We start from the raw sequence: 13,663 nt of genomic DNA, 5'->3' as shown, positions 1-13,663 counted from the left end.
GCTGTCATAACTTTCTAGAGAAACTCATTACTCATATGTTTGAGTAAACAAACCTACTGCACTGTCAGTTGTATAAAAGTATAGCATACACCAGTGGTCGGCAAACTGCGGCTCTGTTGACTAATGAGTTTGCTGACGACTGGGATAGGGGCTTAATCACAAGGAACAACAACAGCCTGTAATTATTGGAATCGGGAGTCTAGGCCAGTGGTCGGCAAACTCATTAGTCAACAGAGTGGCAAACTGCGGCTCGTGAGCCGCAGTTTGCCGACCACTGGCATAGACCATTATATACAGTACATAATACATGACATGACAATACACAACTACATTCTGAAGTGTCTGATACATAAAGAATGCACTACAATTATTTGTGGAATGATTTAAAGAATTTTAAAATTATATGTTACATTTAAAATTTACTTTTTAAACAAATGAAAAACGGTTCATTGTAATTACACAATTTTCAGGGAAAAATTTAGTTAAGAAACATGTACAGTATACAGGTTTAAAAAATGCATATAACACAGAAAAAGGCCTCTATGCTTGTCTATGAACACTTTCTGCCTTACTCTTAAGTGGCCTATCAATTCTGAAACCATAAATAACTAACAAAATAGCTATATAAACATTCTAAGTGCCACAGAAATGAACTGCATGAATTTAGCATTTCTTTGACAACCTTGTCTTTCCATAGATATCATCTTGTGCTACCCACAAGTGAGAGACCTGTTAATAACAAAATTTCATATATAATTTAAACACAACTGTTCAAATGAAAACAAAAACTTTGATCAGTTTTCTTATGCATAGTTAGGTTTTAACATTGGAGAATAAAACATTCTTTCACCCATACACCTACATTTTTTTTATCCATCTCAAGTTTGGTCTAAGACTAACATCTCTGCAAATAAACAAGGTCTTTTCTAGCACCAGCCTATGCAGGTGTATTATAAAGAGGATATAGATTGAAGGGTCCCTGAGGATGAATTTGGGGGTCCCTGCTCTCTGCTTGTGGGGGTGTCCCAAGAAGCTCCAGTGCTCCTGCAATGCAAGAGGTGAATTTTCTTTCTCTTACCCTAACCTCACGTAAAACTACTCTCCTCAAACTTTGAAAATCTGTATCCTTTGATATTTTTAAACAAATAAGTTGTTATAGAACATTTAAGTAATCTGTATAAATACTCTTTCTCAATGAAGCACAGAACAATAATAATAATAAAAAAACTACAAGAAAGTACAGTGCTTCCTACTTAGATCCCTGACCACTCTTTCTTGAGGGGCTCCTAGGATCTCGATGGGCTCCGTGGGGCCACCATTGGGAAAAGAAAGCAGCAGGAAAGTGCCAGATGCATAACGGGGAGCTGTTCACTAAGCAAAAAGGAGCCCTGACAACCACTTTCTCCCTTTTTCACAGAATCAGGAAAGCACATTAGTTTCCTGGGAATCCCTTACACATAGATGGAGCTGAAAGGACTTCACATCAGTAGCATCCCAAGTTGAGAAGCCCCCAGAAGCTGACCTCAGCCCTCAACCCAACATAGCAGGTTTTCCCATTTTTCTTCACCAGTGAAATCATTCTTTATCTTATCAGAGGCAATGACCTTAGGGTTTCTATTTGAATAACTTCTACTTGGAATTGCATCAGAACCAGCATCAAACACACCAGCCTCACTTTCGTTATTATAACATTCTATAAGGCAGACCACCCTTAACAGGCCATCCGAATTACCTGGGGAGGTTGTTTAAAATACTGTAGATTCTAGAGCTCCACTCCCAGAAGTTCTGACTAAGTAGGCCTTGAGTTGGGTATGAGAATTGCATTTTCAACAGGGCTCTCCAGGTGATTTTGATGGAGGTAATATGAGGCCCACAATTTGAGTAACACTGACTTTACAGAAAGAGGCCAGAATTGCTTCTTTCCCAGAATAAAATCCAAGGCCACCAGACTTCCTAAAGGGTCTTCCTTGAAGAGGGGTTTGGTGAAGAGGTCATATAGACTCATCCTCAAGGACTCAGGGAGTGAGTTTCCATGGTGCCCAACTCTTTAAGTGAACCAAAAAGTGGGTTCACACTTGGCTGGACTGGAGGAGAGGTAGCAAAATCCCAAAGTACCAGAAAAGTTCTGGTTGCTTCTGGTCTGAGAGCCCACGGTACAACTTTTCCTTTTCCCTTCTTCCTTTTCACTGTTGCCGAGTTAAAGAAGCCAAATAGACCCACACAGATAATATATTGTTTGGGTATGGGTGAATGTATACAGCGAGAGCAAATTCTGTCTGGGGAAATTCCGAGGAGTGGATTCCAGTTTGATACATGGCATCAATCACTGACTGTACATTAGTGTATGGCATCTGGATAGGAAATCCTTCAATCTGGACCAAAAGACAATAACATGTAAACCCATATTACAATCATGTAAGTCATTATATGCAAAAAGATTACAGAAGCCTCAAAGAAACTGGAGTCATAAAATAATAATAGTAATTTTGTGGTTGCTTACTAATTTCCAGGTACAGTGCTAAATGCTTCATATACATATTTAATCCTCAAATAACCCTATATGATAGGTTCTATTATAATCCCTACTTTACAGAGAGGACCAAAGCCAAGTTGTCTGAGGCCAGAGCCTGCACACTTAGCATTCCACATACTTGCCCCCTTTCTAGAATAGCAAACAGACTTGGTCTTACAAATGAGGGATTTAAGTGAGCATTTTGGAAGAATTTATTTAAAATTGATTCCATTTATATTTACTAACTGATAAGTGTGAGACAGCATTAAAGGGTAATGGAACACAGACCTATGTAAAATTATCTAAGACAAATAATAAACCTTCTTCAGGCCTCAGAGATTGTTTACTTCAGGAGGCTTTCCCTGATCCTTAAATCTGTTCACATGCTCTTTCCATATGGTTGCACAGTACACTGTCCTTCCTTAGCTTACATAATAAAATATGTTTCAATTACATACATGTTTTCTAGTCAGTCTAGCCCATAGTCTCTGTGAATGCACAACCCCTAACACAATGCCTGGCACATAGAATACAAATAATGGTTAGCATATACAAACATTTGCAGGATGCTAGGGTAAATATTACCTCACTTTATCCTCACCATTGCAACCACAAAACAGATAATTATTTTTATCCCTGATTATCTTGCCCAATGGGGTAGAAAATGTAGAGAAGTTAGATAACTTGGTCAAAGCTAGCGAGTGGTTGAGACAGGATTTGAACCCTAGCTACAGGACTTAGTGCAGGTTTATGATTGTGTGCTATTAAGTAGTCAGATTATTTTACAAAGGAACTCCAGGTTTTAAACCCTGCCATATATTTAACTATGTTTTGCTTATCAGTTTACTCCCTATCCTTTTTTTGTAAAGCAAAACAAAACAACTTCTTCCCTCTTCTTGAATAGTGACTGCAGATCCCTTCCTGGCAACCTAAATACTCAAATCCCAATGGATTCCTTCCTTTCTTCTCTCAGAGGAGCCATATTCTACGAGATGGTACGGGATAGAAATCTCCCTCTTGGGAGGCTGGGCATTTTGAAAACCCACTGAACCAGTTCATAGGGAGAACTAGGGGTAGGGTAGGGGAAGAAAAGGGAGGATTCTAATAATATATCAAATGCCCACCATGCTTGGTTATGGACTTGATGAGTTTGAGATGCCTTTTTATCATCTAGGATGATGTCAAATGTGCTGGCGAATATATAAGAGAAGTCAAGAGAGTAGCTGAGGATGTATGTATAAATTTGAGAGTAATTTGAATATAGAGGATATTAAAGCTTGCCTGGAGTCCTCTTGCCCACAACCAAGGACAGGAAATCCGTTCTATTATTACCATCTAGAGACCATTTTTTAGTTTCTCGTTGCAGGTGGTTTTCTTTTGGGCATCTCTTTCCAAAGTTTGTGGTTTACATATCATACAACATAAGACTGATTCAAGGAAATGTCATGTACTGTGGCCATAGTAAGAGCTGTCTACTATATTTTAAATTTCTTGGTCTATAAATAAATGCATTTCAATGACATAGCATCTATTATCTAGGATCAAGATAGGTATTTCAGAGATATTTAAGATTACTATTACCTGGCAATTAACAACACAGATAAAACAAATGACATTAGTGCATTAAATTATATGCAAACCCAATAAAATTGTAGTAGTCTTTCAAATTCACTCTCTTCTTCAGAGGAAACAAAGCTTTCAGTGCCAACTTCTAGCTTAGGAAGAATGTGTCGCAAAATAGAAGTACATTGTCGATTCCAACGTGTTGGCTGCTTAGGTCGCCATTCCATAATTTTACATTTTAGAGTCCTTTCAATCCTACAATGATTATATTTATGACAACGTGAGAAGAGTTTTGTCACTTTTAGCTTTTACTCAAGCATGAGAATGATACATTTTTTTTTTATTTAGGAGGAAACCAGACCTCTATGACTAGGAATATCTGCCATCATTCACATTAATCAAGTCTGGAAGAAGCAGGCTTTTGCTTGGCTTGGGAAAGCAAGAAGCTTCTGGGGGTATCCAGCAATAAGACGTCAAAGGCACATCTCTTTTCCAGTTACCTATGTGTAGGCTGCTACCTACCAGGTATGATTTGACATCTACTGTCTGATTACTGGATTGGCATTCCTATTCTCCAAGACCCTCCTTTGACATAAGACATTGGGTTTCCAAGAGACTGCCTTTACAAAAGTTCAGATATCTGGTCTGGGATAATGTTAGCAGGGATATGTTATTTACATCAGTTAATTGAGTAAGAAGAGTTGGGAGGAAATGAGGCACTGGATTGGTAAGTATGATGATCAGTTTCCCCAAAATAATGTACACTCCATAAGGGTGGGGATTTTTGCCTGTATACCCTGACCCCAAAACAATGCCTGGTGATGAACTATTCCAGGAAGGGAGAGAGGTGGGGCACAGTGTGGGCTGGTTGATGGGGCCCTCCTGGGAAGCCTGTCCTCTGTGTAGAATCAGGGTGTGCTACAGAAGAAGCTGCTGTGAGTCCCCCTTGGCTGAGTCTATAGTGTAACTAAGTAGTTTGGAGTTTACAGTCTCATTAGTGGCTAGACATCAGAATCACCGAAGACCTTTATCAAAATGTTTCACCTCCAGATATGGATTCAATAGGTCTGGTCTGGGGCCCTGAAACCTATATATTTAAATAGCTCAGGAAGCAATTCTGATTAAAACTAGAAGTTGGAAAACATTTCCCAATTGCATTTCTTCCTTTTTTGTTAAGAACTGGAAAAGAAGAGGGTGGGAGGAAGAATAAGAGGTAGGCTTTGTGTGGTAGAAAAGAAGAGAGTGTCAAAATGGTTTGTGTCATGTTCTGTTTTGATTAGTTGGCAGTGGCTTACATGCCAGCCTGCTATGTCAGCATGAGTCACTGGAGGCAGTCAGATCTAGAAGCTTCTGACACATCTGGAGTCGGAAAGGCCTGCTGCAAAGATTGTGGGCTTGACTGAACAACTCCTTAGGGTGTGTGTGTGTGTGTGTGTGTGTGTGTGTGTGTCTGGGGAAAGGCGAGAGCCTAGGAGAGACAATATTGATGTTTCTACCACCCACCTTGGATGTTTTTACCAAGTTGTGGGCCATGTACCGTCATGTCCTTTCAAGAAGTATTAGTTGTGGCATTATTACTATAGGCTCAACAGGTGCCTGTGTTGAGAACTTCCCAACAGTAGCCTACAATGTTTATCAGAGGCAACCATTTTTAACTTTGCCTGTCATGTCAAGGAGCATCCTGGATGGCAGAGGAGTTGCTTTTCAATGAATGTATCAAGAGACAGAGAACTCAATGGAAATAACTATTACAGTCTCCACTTCATGCTTCTGTGGCTGAATCTAATAGGTATTTTGAGAGACTGGTTTAGAGTGTAATAGAGTGAAATGCTCAACCTCTCTGACTTCATCTTGTTCAAGCCTGCTGTGTTCTTGCATATAGACATGCTAATCATTAGAGGAATTCTGCTTGCAGCTTGAGTATTAAAAAAAAAAAAAAAAACAGTCCCTTGCCGGAGGTGCCTCTCCAGAAGAGATAGGGGAAATGTGTACAAAAATAATGATTGTTTATTAAACATTTGCAGGAGCCTCAAGACTGGATTCATCAGCTGGGGTCAATAGTCTGGGAACAAAGAGATTTAGACATGTTTTAGTCTTCCTCAGATTCCTGCTGGTACCCAGATGTCTGCAGTTGGTTGTTAACCACTTCTTGCCCCTCCCATTTCCCCTTCCCTTGACATAAAAGAAGCCTGAACTCTGTACTTGCTTAAAATGGATTTGAGAAACTACTAGGGTTCCCATCTTCTCGGTTGGCAGCTTCTCTCTCAATCAATAAACCTTTCTTTACTCCAAACTCTGACAATTTGCGTTTTGGATTTTTGAAGTGTCCAACATTTGATCTATGGACCAGTAACAAGAAGACTATCAGGTGGCTGAATGAACCCAGACAGTGTGTTGAGCACCACAGGTTGAGCACCAATCTATGAAACAGGAAGTCACAGTTCGATTCCTGATCAGGGCACATGCTGGGTTGCAGGCTTGGTCCCCAGTAGGAGCCATGCAGGAGGCAGCCAAACATCTCATCATTAGTGTTTCTATCACTCTCTCCCTCTCCCTCTCCCTTCCTCTCTGAAATCAATAAAAAAAATATATATATTTTTAAAAAGGGGCTGAGGGAGTATTTAAGGTCTTACTATTCAACATATGTTGTTAGTTTGGCTCAAATAAACTCTTACAAAAAAATTTTTTAAAAGGTGGATGAATGAGAGATTAGGGAGAAAACCTGGTAATCCTAATGTAATTTTACAGATCATACCTGTTCTTTAGATCATCTACCATGCTTTTATTAGTATCAGAATAAATGATTTCTTCAGGCTGAAATAAAGACAACTGAAAGTTAGAGAAGATTCTAGAAAGACCACTTTTCCATCACAGTCACCTCTGGAGTGCTAACTATAATGAGGGGGAACCCAAACCTCTCTCATGTGGTGAAAACACTGAGTCACAGAGGCACAAAGGTAACAGAGATCACAGTGTTTTCTTCGATTTTATAGCCACTTCACCAGAGCATAGGAGGGGAGATGGATTCACAAAACAGATTTTTCATGGGTAAGACCAATCTGCGGCCCCCAATTTATTTATTCCAACAAGCATTTGGCATGATTATTACCAGATAATCTTTGGCAGCTGCACAGGTATCTTCCAATTATTAACTGTGACCTTGGTGAAGTTACTTAAGCTGTCGGGGTTTCAGTCACCATGTCTTTTTTAAATTTTTTTTAAAATCACTTTAAAATTTATTTATTTACTTACTAAATTGATTGGGGTGATACTGATCAATATGAACATATAGGTTTCATGTGTGGATTTATATGTTACAAAATCTGTATATTGTACTGTGTGCCCACCACCCAGTCAAATTTTCTATCACCTCATATTAGGACCCCCTTCTTTAAAAGAGGGACAATAATAGTACCTACTTCTCTGGGGGTTTGTGACAATTTTAAAATAAAGTAATACATGTAAAACCTGGCACATATTGCCCAATAAACATCAGATATTGTTATCTTTATTCTTTGTGTGTTTGCTTCTTTCACCTGACAAGAGCCAGGTTTCTGCGCGCGCGCACATACACACACACACACACACACACACACACGCATACACACACACACACACACAGAGTCCATTTCAATCTCCCCTGTCCCCAAGCCTTTCCTTGGGCACCCCACCTATAGCAGAGAGCGATGCTCTACCATGTTTCCCCCTCCAGTAGGATTTGCTGGGAGGAGGACAGGGTTTCTCAAGTGTACCCCACCCCCACCCTAAACCCAGCCCTCCCCTCCCTGCAGGGCTCACACGGATTAGAGGGAAGTGCTGAACTCACAGTTTTTACTCTGGGTATTTCTGAGCTGAGACATGGAGGCAGATGGAGAGACAGGAACAGATGTTTCTCTCTCATGAGTGGAATGAAGGTTGTGATTTAAAAAGGGGGCAACACTTGTTAGACCTCCAGGTCTCAGAAAATTTCAGGAGTGATTTGAGAAGGCTCAGTCTGTCAGGTGATGATCTGAATTAGAGATTCAGATTCTCTGCCCCCACCTCAGACCCACTGAATCTGAGACTCTGAGGATAAGGCCCAGGAATTTGTGTTTCAACAAGCCCTCCAGGTGGTTCTGATGCCTGCCATGGTTGGAGAACCACTAGATGAGGAAATAGGGTCAGGACTGGGAGTTTCCTACAATAGAACATGGCAGGAGATGGGAGATACTGGAGAAAGGAAGTATGAAATCCAGCATCATCTTGCAGGGGCCACCAACTATTCCAGACAGGACAGGGAACTGAATTCCCTGATTGCTGTCACCAACCACTGTCTGCCCCTCCAACCCATGGCCCTCTCCCCAACCCCCTCCTCCCTCTTTCCCAACCCCCAATCCAGGCAATTTATGGATTAGTTAGGTCCCCCTCAGGCCTGAGAAAGAGGCCTGGGCTACATTGACTTGACAGATTTATGGGTGTTAATCCACTTTCCTTTTCTGGCTTAGACCCCTTTCTTTCAGGGAATTCATATCCTTTAAAACTTCAAGAGGACTTTCTTGTTAACTCATCTCTTAACCCCCACATTCTCATTACTAGTATGCACACTCAAATTTGTGTTCTCAATTGTGATAACAAACACAGTGTTCACTACAGATAGGAGTATTGTGATCTGTGTGTGGTAAGGCAGAAGATCAAGGGCCATTACTTACAGGGAAAGAAATCAGTAGAGATTTAGGCAACTATGAGTTTTACATTTATCGATTCAACTTGGCAAAAGGTTTAGATTCCTCCCTGAGGCATTTAACTGGCTTTTAAAAACACAACTTTGATTATGGCAGCCCTTGCCTTGGTAATGTTAGTTTCTGATTGCCTTGAGGATAAAGGCCCAAATCCCTACCAGGACTCCGCTCACCCCTGAGCTCATCTCTGCTCGCTCCCTGGCAGCAGCCAAGCTGGCCTTTCTGCTCCTTGACAGACAGCTCCTAGCTACTGCACATCTTTATGCCTGCTGTTCCTGCTCTCTGCTGGGACCATTCTCTTTCCTGATGATTCTAGGCCAGCTCCTGCTCCCCCTTCCTCACTGTGCTGATCATCACTTTTCTCCCCCAGAAGCCCCTGCACCTCTCCTTCCCATTAGGTCCCCGGCTGTGTGCCTTCCAATGCACATTCATTTCTGTGATAGCACTTATCACTCTGCACCGAAAGTGCTCATTTCCTGCTGTTTCTTTCTCTAGAACACAAGTCCCAAGAATACTGAGACATTTCTCCCTGTGGTAGCCATACCTAACGTAGCGCTGGTTCATAGCAGGCACTCAATAGATATTACCTGAATGGATAATGGAATGATTAATAGTAAACAAAAAACCTCATCTCTAAATATATCATTCTCTCCCTAGAAGACAATAATGTCTCACTCATGGCATTGGGATGGGAAAAGCAAGATACGGCCTGTGGATGCTATAAATGTGGTTTGCTCAAGAGAGAGATAAGCACATTTCCCCTCTTTAAAATAACTGTACAAACAGGAAATATATAAATATATGTATACTTATACATATATGCATATATAAAGCATATAAGTATATGCTTGTAGCTGCATGGAAAATGTTTATAAGGATGCACAGTGGGAAAAAGATGTGGAAGAGGAGAGAAACTTGTCACTTTTTTTTTGTTTGTTTTTTAATCCTCATTAGAGGATATTCTCCCATTGATTTTTAGAGATAGGGAAAGACAGAGAGAAATATTGATATGAGAGAAACACATCGATAGATTGCCTCCGGCATGCACCCCAACCAGGGCTTAAGGCCTAGGACAGGGAGGAGCCTGCAACCAAGGTACATGCCCTGACTGGAATCGAACCCGGGACCCTTTGGACTGAGTTTTATCCACTGAGCCAAACCAGCTCAGGCAAAACTCATCACTTTATATGCTTTGGTACTATTTGATCTTTTCCCCCAAACCACCATGCATTCTTTCTGATATTGTAAAGTGTCTCAAATACGGTATACAGACAAGAACAGAGACTAAGGTAATCTACATCCACACAACATACCTACAACCTAGTTTTATATAATCTTTTGCATTCCTTCACGTTTCATTTAGATTTTTTATTTTATTTTATTTTTTTAAAATATTTTATTGATTTTTTACAGAGAGGAAGAGAGAGGGATAGAAAGTTAGAAACATCGATGAGAGAGAAACATCGATCAGCTGCCTCCTGCACAACCCCTACTGGGGATGTGCCCGAAACCAAGGTACATGCCCTTGACCGGAATCGAACCCGGGACCCTTGAGTCCGCAGGCCGACGCTCTATCCACTGAGCCAAACCGGTTTCGGCACATTTAGATTTTTTAAAAAGTAAAACAGTACAGAAAAACTTGAAGTACTCTGTGTACCTCTCTCTGATTTCATTCCTTTTTTATTTCCCCAAAAGTAACCTTTAACTTAAATTTGGTATTTGTCTTTCCTATAAATGCTTTTATACTATCACTACATATATATATATATATATATATATATATATATGTATATATATATATATATATATGTATATATATATATATATATATATGTAAATAACAAACAATTTTCAAACTTTATGTAAATGGTTTTGTATTGTATGTGTCCTTTGACATCTCCTATATTTTGCTTAACATTACATTTTTTTTTTTAGTATCTATAATGGCACTTTATTTCTGTTTTTTATCAAGTGGCCCTGCATTTTTATTTTGCAATGGACCTTGCAATTTATGTAGCCCACCCTGCAATAAATATTTCACTCAGGCATTAAAATATATATATATATATATATATATATATATATATATATATGTATTATCTGACCAGATCAGCTAAGATAGAGTTCTTCAACAAGTGCAGAAAAATAGAAGCAATAACATTACATTTTTAATATTCATTCATGATGTACATGGCTCTGAGTCAGTGGTTCTGGTTGCACATTAGAATCACCTGGAAGCTTTATATAATACTGATGTGTGGGTTCTACATTCCCTCAGAGATCCTGATGTAATGAATGTACAGTCAAGTTGGGAACTATTGTAAATTGGTTCATACATTCTTTTCCTGCTGTATAGGAGTTTTCATAGTATGAATACTTCACAACTCATATATCGATTTTCTAGTTGATGAATTGTTTCCATTCTTTTTTCTATTTTAAGCAATTCTGTAATGAATACTGTTGTGCTTGTCTCCCTGATAAGTTCCTATAGGGTATGTACTTAGAAGTTGAATTGGAGCAATCAAGGGTTGAGCATCTTCAACTTTACAGATATCATATTGCTTTCCAAACTGTTTATAGTAATGTATGCTCGCACCACTTCTCTGCCTCTTTGCCAGCACTTGTTATGGTCACACTTAAAAATATTTTTGTCAAACTTATGCATGTTTTAAATTGTATTTCCCTGGTTATGGGCGAGATTGAGCATTCAAGTTTCTGCTTCTATAAAATATCTCCTGCCTATTTTTCTCTTGCTCTTTTCCCTTTATCTCATCTCCCTCTCTCCCCCTGGGCTCATAACTCCCAGTTTTTGGATTTTGCACTTGCCTGCAGCCTGCCATACCATGACCCTCAACCTAGAAACAGCTGTAGAAATGGACTTTGGGATACTGAGTACAAAAAGATACTGGGTATGTCACAGGTGTACTGGCTGACCCATCTGGTGACTGAGATAGTTCCTGAACTTAGGTCTGTGCTTTGGTCTGCCTCCAAGACTCAGACAGTGAGTCTGCCGCTTTCCTTCCCCATTTTCTCAAGACTAGTCCATACTCGGGCTGGATGGCAGGGAAAACTAGATTTTATTAATATTGCCAAATACGTCAATAAACAGTCAGCTATATAAACATAACAAGAGCTGTCACAACTAGTAAAGATTAGAACCAAGGGTAACTTTGATACTGACACACCTGGAAAAATATGTTTACCTGTATGCTTTGTGCTTGTGTCCCTTGAAAATTTTTTGGAAGCAGCTGTTTCCAGAAACTTTCCTTTGAATAGTCAAAATATACAGCCATTGGTGTACTATTTTGTTGAATATTAAACCAGACCTATTAAAACATTAACATAAAATCAGCACAGACCCCTGGGAGCCCAAAGCCCATAGCTGGTTAGATGAAGCAAAATTTTACAGTCCTGCTACCCAATGAAGTGGCAGAAGCCAAAGGAGGTTCTGAGGTAGAAGTTAAAGACATGCTAGGCTTACATGAGCATTAGACTGCTCACTAGTCCTCAACAGTGGAGGCACTACAGAATCATGGGGTGGGGGCTTTAAGGATAAAATATTTTCTTGGCCCCACAATCCAGGGATTCTAATTAAACTTTTATATATTTCCCAAGTTCTTCACATGATTCCAATGGATAGCCAGGGTGGAGGATCACTGATTTGACTCAAGGAGATAGCTCAAAGTAAGATTTCCCCCCATTACTTACATTTCCATCATCAAACAAACAGTCTACACTTTGTAAAGGACAAAATGGGTCAATTTGCTTATGACATTGACCAGTTAATGGATTCCAAAGCAAATATTCATCAGTTTCATGAGTTAATACATAAGCTACGCGCCCCTGTATGAGGAAAAGAAGGTAAAGTCATTTGGTTGAGTAATTAACATACTTTTTAATGTGAAATTTACTAAGCATGTGACCTCGTTGATTTCTGAAAGCCTCTTCCAGGGCCTTTACAATTTTTTGGAAAGGAAAAAAGCCAGAGCTCCAAAAATCCTTAGGCCCAGGCTGGCATGAGGATGCAAATGCCAGGACTCCTGAGCCAGTGCTGCCCTGTATGGTCCTGCAGGAGTTCCCTCCCCGGGATTTCCCAACAGCTGGTCAGAAAGTGTATGGGGGTTGGGGCGCTGTTGTCTAATTCACACGATGGTGCTATATGAACTAGCCCTCCTCCCCCCCCCCCGCCCCCCCCCCCCCCCTACTTTGAGTAGAATATACTTAGGAGTGAGCACCAAGCAGAGTTAGGGAATAGAAACTGGCCTAAGGCTCTGAAAAAGCCAAGTGAAATAAAAAAAAGCCATTAAATTAATTTTGAGAACAAGATCAGGAAACCATTTGAGGAATAAATGTCATTATGTTATCATATTTCTCTGCACATGCCTTTTGAAGTGCAAATCTTTCTTAGCAAAGAATAAAAATTTCAGGTAATAATAATGGCTATTTCCCATTTATTGAGTATTTGTGTGCATCAAATAATCTCTCAGCATTAACACTAATTTTCTTGCTTTGATTCACTCCAAATTCTGTGAGGTAGGGATGATTATTATACTAATTTTTCAGATAAAAAAATCAGAGGTTAAGGAGCTTTTCTAGTGGAACAGTAAGTGGTATTATTCCTGTTTGGGGAAGAGGTAACTGAAACTCAGAGAAGTAGCAAAGAATGAGATCACACAGTAAATGGCATTACTGGGTTTTAAAACCCTCTCTGACCGGCCCCCCAAACCCATACTCTTAACACTGCACTGTATAGCCTTGTTTCCCTGACTTCAAAGCTCTTGTTCTTTATGATTGTGTGCGTCTCCTTTACAGTGAAGAGGAGGCTTCACCGCAACCACAGAGCTGAGGGGTGCCACCCATGATACTGACT

General features: G+C 40.0%; 1 protein-coding gene across 1 annotated transcript in view; it reads right to left on the bottom strand.

Annotated features, from left to right (window-relative positions):
• Positions 1-2,183: 2,183 nt before the first annotated feature.
• The window catches only part of CC2D2B (coiled-coil and C2 domain containing 2B), a 60,728-nt gene continuing 49,248 nt past the window's right edge, over positions 2,184-13,663 (bottom strand). Inside the window, exons 31-35 of the mRNA XM_054728970.1 lie at positions 12,502-12,636; positions 11,997-12,119; positions 6,831-6,889; positions 4,153-4,330; positions 2,184-2,372 (exon numbers count right to left, since the gene is read on the bottom strand). Of these exons, the coding sequence (XP_054584945.1) occupies positions 2,184-2,372; positions 4,153-4,330; positions 6,831-6,889; positions 11,997-12,119; positions 12,502-12,636 (684 nt within the window). The remainder of the gene's footprint in view (positions 2,373-4,152; positions 4,331-6,830; positions 6,890-11,996; positions 12,120-12,501; positions 12,637-13,663) is intronic.

Source organism: Eptesicus fuscus, chromosome 17 (genome assembly GCF_027574615.1).
Source record: "Eptesicus fuscus isolate TK198812 chromosome 17, DD_ASM_mEF_20220401, whole genome shotgun sequence".
In the NCBI taxonomy this organism is placed as follows: domain Eukaryota; kingdom Metazoa; phylum Chordata; class Mammalia; order Chiroptera; family Vespertilionidae; genus Eptesicus; species Eptesicus fuscus.
Note: the sequence above shows the minus strand (reverse complement) of the source record. Positions and strands in the feature narration are given on the sequence as shown.